Source organism: Chiloscyllium plagiosum, unplaced genomic scaffold (genome assembly GCF_037043375.1).
Source record: "Chiloscyllium plagiosum isolate Xiang-an unplaced genomic scaffold, Cpla_swu_hap1 HiC_scaffold_42, whole genome shotgun sequence".
Classification (NCBI taxonomy): domain Eukaryota; kingdom Metazoa; phylum Chordata; class Chondrichthyes; order Orectolobiformes; family Hemiscylliidae; genus Chiloscyllium; species Chiloscyllium plagiosum.
The window spans coordinates 79,354,723-79,366,907 of NW_028270180.1; the positions used below are offsets into that span (position 1 = coordinate 79,354,723).

General features: G+C 48.5%; 1 protein-coding gene across 1 annotated transcript in view; it reads left to right on the forward strand.

Moving 5' to 3' along the window:
* LOC148137942 (putative G protein-coupled receptor 139) overlaps positions 1-9,336 on the forward strand; it is a 55,084-nt gene extending 45,748 nt beyond the window's left edge. Inside the window, exon 3 of the mRNA XM_087982125.1 lies at positions 8,426-9,336. Within this exon, the coding sequence (XP_087838251.1) occupies positions 8,426-9,336 (911 nt within the window). The remainder of the gene's footprint in view (positions 1-8,425) is intronic.
* The last annotated feature ends 2,849 nt before the right edge of the window (positions 9,337-12,185 follow it).

The following is a 12,185-nucleotide window of genomic DNA, read 5'->3' on the forward strand; positions in this document are numbered from 1 at the left end:
AGAACAATGTACCTGTAGCCCTACGTCCCTTTGTTCCACAACACGCCCCAGGACCTTACCATTAAGTGTATAATTTGTGCCTTGCTTTGGCTTCCCAAAATGCTAAACCTCGTATTTATCTAAATTAACTTCATCTGTCACTCCTTATCCCTTTGTCCCATCTAATTATGGTCTCGTTGTACTCTGAGATAATCTACGACACCATCTTTCCGATGTCATCTGTAAACTTACTAACTATGGCCTCAAAATTCAATCTAAATCCTTTACATAAATGATGAAATGCAGTGAACTCAGTACTGATTCTTACAGCATACTGCTGCTCACAAGCCTCCAGTCTGAAAAATATCCCTCTTCCTTCAAGCCAATTATGACTAGCTTCTTCTGTATCTGAAACTTACTAATCTGTCTACCAATCAGAATGAAATACTAGCTATGAAGAGTGGCTGAGTCGGTTAGGTTTATTTTCAGTAGAAAAAAGGAGATTGAGGGGGGACCTGATTGAGGTTTGCAAAATCATGAAGGGAATAGACAGGGTGGATAGAGACAAGCTTTTTCCCAGAGTGAAGGATTCAATAACGAGAGGTCGTGCTTTAGAAGTGAGAGGTGGAAAGTTTAAGGGGGATACACACGGTAAATACTTCACACAGAGGGTGGTGGGCGTTTGGAACGCGTTGCTAGCAGAGGTGGTAGAGGCAAGCACGGTAGATTCATTTAAGATGCGTCTGGACAGATGCATGAGTAGGTGGGGAGCAGAGGGATACAAATGCTTATGAATTGACCGACAGATGTAGACAGTGCACTTGGATCGGCTCAGGCTTGGAGGGCAAAGGGCTTGTTCCTAGGCTGGAAATTTTCTTTTCTCTTTGTTCTTTAAAAGAACACCTTGCTGAAGTCCATATAGACAATGTCAACCAAACTGGCTTCATCAATGTTCTTTGTCACCTCTTCAAAAAACTTAACCAAATTAATGAGACATGATTTCCCATGCAGAAAGCCACGTTGACTACCCCGATCAGCCCTTGCCTTCCCAAATGTATGTAAATGCTATCCCTCAGAATCCCCTCCAACAACGTACCCACCACTGACATCAGGCGCACCGGTCTATAGTTCCCCGGCTTTTTGGGTCATTGTTTCCTTTCCTAGTCCCACTCCTCCACTGCTCACAACAAATGTTAAATGTAACTAAGTTTGTGATATGGAAGATAATGTCGGTCTGAGACTGGGTCAGGGTCAGTTTTAGGAACAAGTCAGGCTAGTTTCTTTAATCTGCTAAAACAACACATTTATGATCCAGAGCAATGTTCCTCAAACTATTATGGAAAGAAGAACTGCAAAGTGTTTGGGTATTGTAAATAAAATTAACAATATTTCTCTTCCTAAAAACACTGACAAACACATACACAGAAACACACACACACTCACCAATAAACAAAATCTCTGCAATTATTACTTGAAAGAACTTTGTCCAGATATTAGTGTAAATCATGACAAAAAGGAAAAATTGAGAGATTGTCCAAAATGTGATTCTGCTTCTGAAGTTATTCCACTCACACAAGCTGCTAGCAATGGTATTTAACCTGGAACAATTGGATTTGGCTGAATTCCCTTTGCATTAGGCAGTGAGGCGTTCCAATGAATTCGGGTCAGGGATCTCCCAAAAGGTGGCAAAGTGGCTCAGTGGTTAACAGTGCTGCCTCACAGCACCAGGGACTTCGGGTGACTATCTGTGTGGAGTTTGCACATCCTACCCATGTGTGCGTGAGCGCCTAATGTTAGCTCTAGTTTCCTCACACTGCGTAGGTTCGGTGGATTGGTCATACTAAATTGTCCGTAGTGTTCAGGGATTTCTAGGTTGGATGCATTAGTCAGGGGTAAATGTTGGGTAACGGGTCTGGGAAGGTTGGTATGGACGTGTTGAGCCGAACGGCCTGTTTGAACACTGCAGGGATTCTATAAAAACAAGAGTGGTAACGATGACTATAGAGCTTTTTTGTTTTAGTTCGCACACATTGCTGTGATGAGGAATAATGAAGGAGAGAGAGTGAAACAGGTCATTCCTTCTCTGGCAGATTACATCTTCTTCCTCTCTGAGCTGAATCACACAGTAATGTCATCCTCTCCCAAACTGGACCATGTGAGGTCTCCTTGTACATTGTCCAAACTATGTCTCCATCACATTCCCTGTTCCATGTAGGTGCATCATTATTGCTATCATACACAGAGCCATATCCTTAGCAGAACATGGTCTCGGTCGATTTGAAATATGTTTACATGGCCCTGCGTCATTAAAACAATAAAATGTTTAATTTATTCAGAATACCTGTGTTAAAATAAATGCAGTTTTAAAGAAATACAGAAATTGATGGAAAAGCTCAGCAGGTCTGTCAGCATCCAGATGCCTTTACATGCTGTGGTTGTACCAACCTCCACCACTTACTCGGGCAGCTCATTCCATACGCACACTACGCTCTGCATGAAAAGGTGCCCCTTAGACCTCATCAAAACCTTTCCCCTCTCACTTTTAAGCAATGCCCTCTCGTTTTGTATGTCCCTAACCTGGGGAAAAGCCCTGACTACTCACCCTATCCATGAGCATTTTGATTTTATAAACGTTTACTGCTGGAAAATGTGACTCCAATCAAGAATAGCTGTGATTTCTGTTATCCCGGGCCTAAATTCTGAAATTCAATCCTAACACCTCTTCTTTCTCCATGTGGTCACAATTCTAAATCCATTTTAATCAGTTTGTTCAGATGTATTATGAGACACTTCTGTGGGCTTTACACCTGGACCTTTTTCCCCGAGATAGGGACACTAGCATCACTCAGCAATACCCATAAAGCTGTAACAGTATTCTCCTGTGTGTTTCTTCATCAGCCTGTTTTGACATGCTGTGACATACCTCTGCAACAGGCAGGACTTGAATCCAGACCTTCTAGTCCAGAGCTAGGTACACTACCACACAAGTTCAAGAATTGGAATCAAATCCAGAGCACTGGCGCAAAGACAGGGACACTGCCCATTCCACTACCATACCCAGATTTTGGGTCATATTTTAGTGTCCGCTTTCAGCTCGGTATGGATTTATTATAATCAGGTTACCATTACTGAACTACACAAAACACTTTGTATTGTTAAACAAATTCAAGATATTTGTCTCAACTGTAGGATATTGAGTGCACGTGCTGTGCTATCGAAATTAACTATGAACGTCTTTCATCGCTATTATCTGTAGTCTGCAATACTCGGGAAAGAAATCCTGCAGACAGAGTCTGCCCAATGACGGTCGTAGAGTCACAGAGTCATAGAGATGTACAGCATGTACAGACCCTTCGGTCCAACCCGTCCATGCCGACCAGATATCCCAACTCATATTATTGAACACCAGAGACAGAGGAAGACCATAATTTCGACCCACAAAGCACCGATCAGTATTACCCAATTCTGATGTGTGACTGCCCTCTTCCTAAAACCATGAAATGATACCAGGCCGCTGATTACTGTCCAGCCTCCCCACCCCACTGACTGTGTCTGCAATCTGTTCCTCCTCCTCCTAACCAGACAAGGCAAAACAAGATCAGGCTCTTTGTGAAAATCAAGGCTGGAGTGTGCAGGCCTCCTGGTGATGGGGAGGGTATTTGTAAAATTAAACGGGGAAGGTGAGGAGGTGATAATATCACACACTGGGCTGAGGAGTGGCAGATGGAGTCTAGTTTGGATTAATGCGAGGTATTGGGTTTGGTAAATCAAACAAGAGCAGGATCTATACAATTACATGTAGGGCCTTTGGCAGTGTTGGAGAACAGAGACCTAGGCTGTCAGGTATAATTCTTTAAAATTTGCATCTCATACAGATAGTGTGGTTAAGAAGGTGTTTAACACACTTGTCTTCATTGGTCAGACCTTTGAGTATCGGAATCGGGATGTCATGTTGTGGTTGTGCAGGACATTGGTGAGACCCCTACTGGAATACTGTGTCCAGTTTTGTCATCCTGCCCGCTCATGCCATCGGCACACCACCCTCTGGGTGAAACAGCTGCCCCTTAGGTCACTTTTAAATGTTTCCCCTCTCACCTTAAACCTATGCCCTCTAGTTTTGGACTCCCAAACCCTTAGAAAATACCTTGACTGTTCACCTTGATATTTTGAAGCTGGAGAGGGTTCAGAAGAGATTAACTTGGATGTTGCTGGGAATGGAGGGATTGAACAGAGGCTGGGTAGGCTGGGACGTTTTTCACTGGAAAGTATTAGATGAAGGGGTAACTTTACAGGGGTTTATAAAATAATGACTGGTACAGATAAGCTGAAGGGCTCATGTCTTTTCCACAGAGTTGGGGGTTCAAAACTGAGGGATATTTTATGGTGCGAGGAAAACTATTTACAAAAGTCATGAGAGGTAAATATTCTAGACAGAATCTGGCTTGTGTGTGGGGTGAACTTCCAGAGGAAGTGGTGGAAGCAGGGACAGTTACAACGTTTAAAGGACATTTAGATCCGTACATGGATAAGACAACCGTTTGGATTGTGCTGTGAGCAGCTGCCCTCTCCCTCCCCCTCTCGGAATGAATCCCTGTTGGTTTTCACCCTCTGCCAATGCCTGTGCAGTGGCGTGGGGAGGCCAGCAGAGGGTGGCATTGCATCACTTTAAGCACCACAGAGACTGCCAGACCTGCCCCACACAGAGACACACAGATACACACATGGGAATGTTAAGGCTAAGGCGTGAAGCTCATCCGGTAACTTAAATGAAACATACAGAAATGCTCAATTCACCTCGTAAACTGGTAAAATATGAGTGGCAGAGAACTCCCAAATTCCACTGTTTAAATAAAAACATCAATTTATTTTTTCACTCTGTAAGTGAAGATTTTACATCAAGTATTCTCAACTCTGGGACCCTCTTTCTCTTAACTGTTTATTACCCGTTCCAGCTCTATAGCAATATACAGTTTCTAGGTCTGCCATCCTCTCATATTATAGGTGCTTGTATGCTCTCAGTTCAGAACAGCATTCACCTTCTCTTAAAGGTACAGTACACAGTTTCAACTTCATCACATTATACCCTGATGAATATAGATAAGTGGAGTCTACCCGGATTTCTCTTGCTCTGTGGTTTGTCAATATTTCATCCACTCTGTCTCGTATGTGTCAGGATTTTTGTTGCTCCAGTGACAGCATGTCATTATTCGACTCTGTCCATGGGAATATATCAGTATTTAACTTGCCCACACTAGTGAGTGGGGCAGGATTTCAGTTGCTTCATGGGGACCGTGACGCTATGACAATGTTTGTAGATGGCACCAAACCTAGAAGAACTCTGAAGTCTATGGAGGGCAGTGTGGAACTCTAACAGGACAATCACACGTTGGTGTATTGTTCAGGTTTATGGCAGATGGGGATCAGTGCAGAGCAGTGTGAGGTGATACACTTTGGGAGGAAAGACAATGAAAGACAGTTTAATACAAGCCGTACCATTATAAAGGGAGTGAAGGAACAGAGAGCGTTGGTTGTATATGAGCACAGATTTTTGAAGATATCAGGACAAGTGAGTAGAGCAGTAACTATAACAGATTAGTTTCCGTTTCTGAGCTGTTTACAGGGGGAGGTGTAGGAGGGAATCACAGTGCTCCCTTCCTGGGAGGTGGTGGTGACGATGTGTTGTGAGCCCATCCTCCTGCCCACCGAGACTGTGGGGGATACCATTTGTACCAGCTCTACACAAAAAGGAGATGGCATCAAGGCCGCAGCTTCTAAGTTGTGCCGGGGGGAAACGGAGCTGCCAGTGGGTTTAAACTGAGAATTGCCCTTCACTGAACATTGCTCCTTACCCGGTCGGTGGGACGTGGATGTTTCAGAATCTCCCAGACGAGGTGTCCCGGTCCTCTCCGCCTCCAACCAGGGTCCTCCCCACATGGCGGAGGGGTGGATGGGGGCACGGATATCAGGCACTCCACCACCCGGCTTGGCCCTTACTGTCCTATTCCAGGCTGTTTCTCCTGGAATGGGAGAAAGAGAGGGAGGGTGGGAGTTGGTGGTCCTGCTGTTAGTGTTAGTGTACATGGGGAGGGGGTCATGGTGAGGGGTCTCAATAGAGTCAGTCCACAGGGCTATATCCATGCAGTATTATTAGTGTGTGCATGGGGTAAAGTGGAGGGAAGGTGGGGGGATGGTGCTGCATCCAGCAGTGAGAGTGGTGGAGCATGAGCCTAGTTCGGGGGTTGGTTCTATAGCAGATATACAGTGAGTGTGAGGGAGCAGAGAGAAGACGGTAACCCTTACCCTGACAGAGTGGTGAAGGTTATTGATACTTGTCCTGTATTTCTGGACATTTCTTCAGACCACAGATACTGCACTGAGCTCAGACCATGCTCGGTGGGTCTGGTGGTGTGGCTCTCTCTGGGGAGAGAATGGTCCCCCTCTGTTCTAGCCCGTACACCAGGACCTCCGTGCCCCTGTCGACAAACCGTGGTGTAATTGCCCCTAATCTGCCATGATCGGGGTAAACTGCAGAGCAGCTCCAAACAGCGAAATCTCAACCGTGTGCCCAATGGCCTTTTAAAGATGACACCAGTGTCATGGATCATGGAATATCCAGGGGCACCCAGGCGATGGTGAGTACTTCAAGCCATGAAGGACTTCCATTTAGAAAGCTGTAGAACAAATGCTCATCCAAAACTCTCCATCATCTGACCTCATTCCAATATCCCTTTTTCCCATCTTTCCTGGGAAGACAGGCTCATATTACAAAATGCTATCGAAGTGTCTACATTTCAGCATTCTGGAACCTGGGAAATCCTTCCATGACACTGTCTCTCAGTCTCCCTCTCTCTATCTATACCCCAAACCCCTCCCATGTGGTGATATTTAAACTGATTCCACCGCCATTTCTCTCTGGCAGTGATGTTCATATCCACAGCACCCCCTTGTCATGGCACAATGGAGATATTGAGCTGTAAATGGATGGGAGCTGCACATCCTGTCACTTCCAGCATGGGCTGCAAGTTTTCCCACGCTGGGCAGTGATCTCACGCAGTGTAACTGAGCATTGCACTAGGGTGGGGTATACAGCTCTACATTCTGGAAGGGTAACTGCTCCTGGTTTACAGATCAATGCACTGGGGTGGGGTACACAGTCCTACACGCTGGGAGGGTAACTGTTCCTGTTTACAGATCAATGCACTGGGGTGGTGTACACAGTCCTACATGCTGGGATAAGGTAATGATGTGGTTTGTGTAGCTCCTTATGCTGAATGGATATTTGTTTCAGGTTCACACATTCGTGCCCTGCTGTGGTCTGCACAGCTCCTGGTGCTGGACATATATCTAATCCGGGTTTATAGATCAATGCACTGCTGTGTTCTGCACAGCTCACCACGCTGGACAGATATATGGTCTGGTTTTGTAGACCTGATCTGTGCAGTGTTCCACTCTGGACAGATTGCTGGATTGTATTGACCAGTGCAATGGATGAATCCGGACAGATTGCTTGGTTATACTGAGCAGGACACTGCCTGGGTCTACACCGTGTTCATGGTGAACAGATATCTCGCCTAGGTGTATGGTGTCTGGGATGGTTCTGTGAGGTGGATTGAGAATGTGGTATATCTAACCATTTCAGCTGATCTGACAATGCCTTTAGTTACCATTCCTGTGATTGGACACTCCGTCTCTCACCCCATTAATGTTACAGTGTGCCCAGGCACAGTACATCATGTTGGTGGGGTGGATAGGTGGGGGAAAGGTCATTGACAGGTCAAGGAGTTCCGGAACGTTCTGTCCCAAACACTCAAAAACTGACATTTCCCGGAACGTTCTGTCCCCAACATTCGATAACGGACATTCCCTGGAACGTTCTGTCCCTGACATTGTTTGTGAGCGGCCAGACGTCAGTGAATTGAACAAACGATAAGATCCCGAGGGAAGAGATCCCGTTCCAGGGAGAAGGAGACAGTGTTCCGAAGGCCCCTCAGGCAGTTAAAGAGGTGAATACGTTTTCTCTGCGTTTACATTTCTTCACGACACAGGATCGACAACAATTTAGACCAAAATACAGAAATTCCCAAACTCCGTTTGTCTTCAAGAAATTGGGAGACAATCCTTCAGGACAGCAACGTTTCCACCCTCAGTACTAGGAACTGCGAAGGAGTGGTCTGTGTCTGCTCTCGAGTGATCGAGTGTGTGGGAATGTTCTAGAAACCATCTGTCCTTATGGATGTGTCTCTGTGTGTTTGAGGAGGAAGGGTTTCCTGCGATTTATCAGTAATTTTGTCAGTAATTCCGACCTTCACATTTGTTATTCCAGCTCCAATTAATTTAATAAATCCCTGAATACAGGGACACATTTGAAAATCTCATTGGTCCCCGATCAAACGGGTCCCTTTACCTCCAGGCTGATGGATAATGGGTTTGTTTTCCTTCCTCACAGTTAACGTAGTGACCATCTACGTCCTGCTTTATAAAGACTGTGGATTGTCTCCATGTGTCAGACATTACCTGGGGGCCATGGCAGCGGCGGATCTCCTGGTCATTATCCTCGACCTGATACTGAGACACATTCCCATTGTTTATCAGGAACAGTTTGATTTCCTGAGGGACTCAGTCCCCGTGTGTAATATCCACGCCGTCCTGCTTTATGCAGCCACTGACTGCTCTGTCTGGTTCACCGTCACTTTCACCTTTGATCGGTTTGTGGCCATTTGTTGCCAGAAGGTGAAAAGTAAATATTGCAGTGAGAAAACGGCGGCTGTGGTTCTGGGAGCAGTGACTGTGCTGAGCTGTTTAAAGAACATTTCCTGGTATTTTATGTTCACGGCTCAGTATTGGCTGGTGAACCAGCCGTGGTTTTGTGATGTAACAGACGCTGTTCAATTCTCCAGTGTCTGGGTCACAATCGAGTTCCTCCACCACATTCTAACCCCGTGTGTCCCATTTCTCCTGATTCTGCTGCTCAATGTTCTCACCGTCAGACACATTTTAGTGACCAGCAGAGCCCGCAGGAGACTCCACGCTCACACCAATGGGGACGCTCAGTCTGACACAGAAATGAGAAACCGAAAAAAATCCATCATTTTACTGTTTGTGATCTCGGCCAATTTCATCTTGTTATGGTCAACGTTTATGCTGTATTCTATATGGGCCCGGATGTATGATATTGGGTATATGTCTGTTTATCTCGATGCCTTAGTGCTGGAATTGGGTTTCATGTTGCAGCTCCTCAGTTGCTGCACAAACACCGCGATTTATGCCGTGACTCAGACTACGTTCAGGCAGCAGCTGAAGAATGTGCTGAAATATCCCTTCACCCAAATCCATCCATCACTCAAATTCCCTCATTAGTCAATCCATCCGAGATTTTCTCATTTCAGTTCAGTGTTTCAGTGATGGAGCAGCCTGTCACTGTGGTAACAGACTGACGGTAGCGCTGGTTTATCCATCCTTATCCCCCAGGGGGTTACAGGGACACATTTCAATGTTTCTCACAACTCAGGGGCCAGTGAGAAAAGGCACCATCCCACTGACTGTATCCATCACTTCCAATTGTAAACAATAAAAATGTTCATTAAAGCGTGCCGAACAGCAGAGTGACCGATGTTGTTGTGTGTCTTTGTGTTGGAGAAGCTGAGCTGGAGAGAGACAGACACAGCCCGAAGTCCTCAGGGAAGGGGAGGGGACCGCGTCCTGAGCTCAGGAGCTGGCATTAACTCCCTCTGTCCCCCCATTCCAGCGTGACCTCCTCATTTCTCTCCTACTCTCTCAACGCACTCTCTCTCTTTCTCACCACTTCTCCCTTTCACTCTCCCTCGTCCACCCCTCTTTCTCACACACACATCCCTAACCTTGGTTTCTCCTCCTGCCTCCACTGTTTCCTCTCCCCCTCCCCCTCATTCTCTCTCTCTCCTGCCGTCTGTCTCCCTCCCGCAATTCCGTCTCTACCCCATTTTAACCCTCGTCCCACCTCCCACACCACTCTATCATCTCACAACCACCCCTCCAACCACATGCAGCCACGCCAACCATCCCCACCCCTCAGTCTCTTGATCCGAGTGAGAGGGACGCGTCAGGGAGGCAGGGTGTGTCAGAGAGAGAGAGAGGGAGGGGCAGGATGGAGAGAGATTTAGTCGGAGAGAAACAGAGGGAGGTGGGGAGAAAGAGAGACCGAGGTAACGGCTCGTGAGTGAGTGAACGTGGAGAAAGAGTGAAGGAGCAGGGAGAGAGAGAGAGAGAGAGGGGCAAGGGAGAGATAAGATGAGGGAGAGAGACAGTGAGAAATAGGGGAAGAAATAATGAGAGAGGGGTCAAAGAGTGGGGGAACAGAGAGGGGGGACAGAGGGAGAGGGACAGAGAGCGGGGGGACAGAGAGTGCGGGACAGAGAGAGGGCTACAGAGAGACGGGGAGATAGAAGGTGTCAGAGTGAAGGGGAACAGAGAGCAGGGGACAGGGAGAGAGGGAGATAAAGGGGGTCAGAGAGAGGGTGACAGAAAGTGGAGGATGGAGAGAGGGAAGACGGGGGTACAGAGGGGGGGACAGAGAGGGTGGACGGTGGGGGGCAGAGGGGGGGACAGAGAGGGAAGCGACAGAGGGGAGGACAGAGGGGGAAAGGATAGAAAGAGAGGGGTGACAGAGAGAGAGGGCGTCAGAGAAAGGAGGGACAGAGAGGGTGATAGAGAGAGGGGACAGAGAGAGGGGAGAAAGAGAGAGGGGACAGGGGGCAGACAGAGGGGTGCAGAGAGATGGGGGAAAAGAGGGGTGCAGAGAGAGGGGCTCACAGAGAGAGAGCGGACAAAAAGGGGGGCAGAGGTGGGCAACAGAGAGCGGGGGATAGAGAGGGGGGAGATAGAAAGGGTCACCTGCGAGTCGGGGGACAGAAAGTAGGGGGCCAGAGTTGGAAGACAGAGTTGGGGAACAGAGAGAGGGGGAACAGAGCGGGGTGGACAGAGAGAAAGGGACAGGGAGGGGAGACAGTGAGAGGGGGGACAGAGAGACGGGGGACAGAAAGGGGGGTACAGAAAGTTGGGGGACAGAGCGAGGGGAGACAGAGAGGGGGGAGACAGAGAGATAGAGAGGGGATAGAGAGGGGCACAGAGAGAGTGGGCAGAGATATAGAGAGGGGATAGAAAGAGAAGGGGACAGAGAGAGGGGGCAGAGAGAGGAGGACAGAGAGGGGGCGAGATAGAGAGGCGATAGAGAGAGGGGGACAGAGAGAGGAGGACAGAGAGATAGAGGGGGATAGAGTGGGGGGGCAGAGAGAGGGGGCAGAGAGAGGGGACAGAGAGTGTGGATAGAGAGAGAGGGGTCCAGAGAGAGGGGGGCAGAGAGAGAGGGGTGGGCAGAGAAGCAGCGGGGACAGAGAGGGATGGGGACGAGGGAGGGGGGCAGAGAGAGGGGGGACAGTGAGAGGGTGACACGTGGGACATAGAGAGGGGCAGTTCAGAGTGGGTGATAGAGAGAAGGAGACAGAGAGAGGGGGACAGAGAGAGGGGGCAGAGAGAGGGGGAGAGAGAGAGGAGGACACGGGTGGATATAGAGAGGAGCAGAGCAGAGTGCGGGACAGAGAGAGGGACACAGAGAGAGGGGGACAGAGAGGAGGGACAGAGAGAGGGGGACAGAGAAAGGGGGAGATAAAGGGGGTCAGAGAGAGGGGGACAGAGAGTAGGGGATGGAGAGAGGGAAGACGGGGGAGGGGGGGGACAGAGAGGGTGGACGTTGGGGGGCAGAGAGGGAAGCTACAGAGGCGAGGACAGAGGGGGGAAGGATAGAAAGAGAGGGGTGACAGAGAGAGAGGGCGTCAGAGAGAGGAGGGACGGAGAGGGTGATAGAGAGAGGAGACAAACAGAGGGGAGATAGAGAGAGAGGGGACAGAGAGGGGGGGACAGACAGAGGGGTACAGAGAGATGGGGGAAAAAGAGTGTTGCAGAGAGAGGGGGACAGTGAGGGGGACAGAGAGAGGGGCTCACAGAGAGAGAGTGGACAAAAAGAGGGGGGCAGATGTAGGCAACAGCGAGCGGGGGATAGAGAGACGGGGGAGATAGAAGGGGTCACCTGCGACTCGGGGGACAGAAAGTAGGGGGACAGAGTGGGAGGACAGAGAGAGAGGGACAGGGAGGGGAGACAGTAAGAGGGGGACAGAGAGACGAGGGACAGAGAGGGGGGTACAGAGAGTTGGGGGACAGAGCGAGGGGAGACA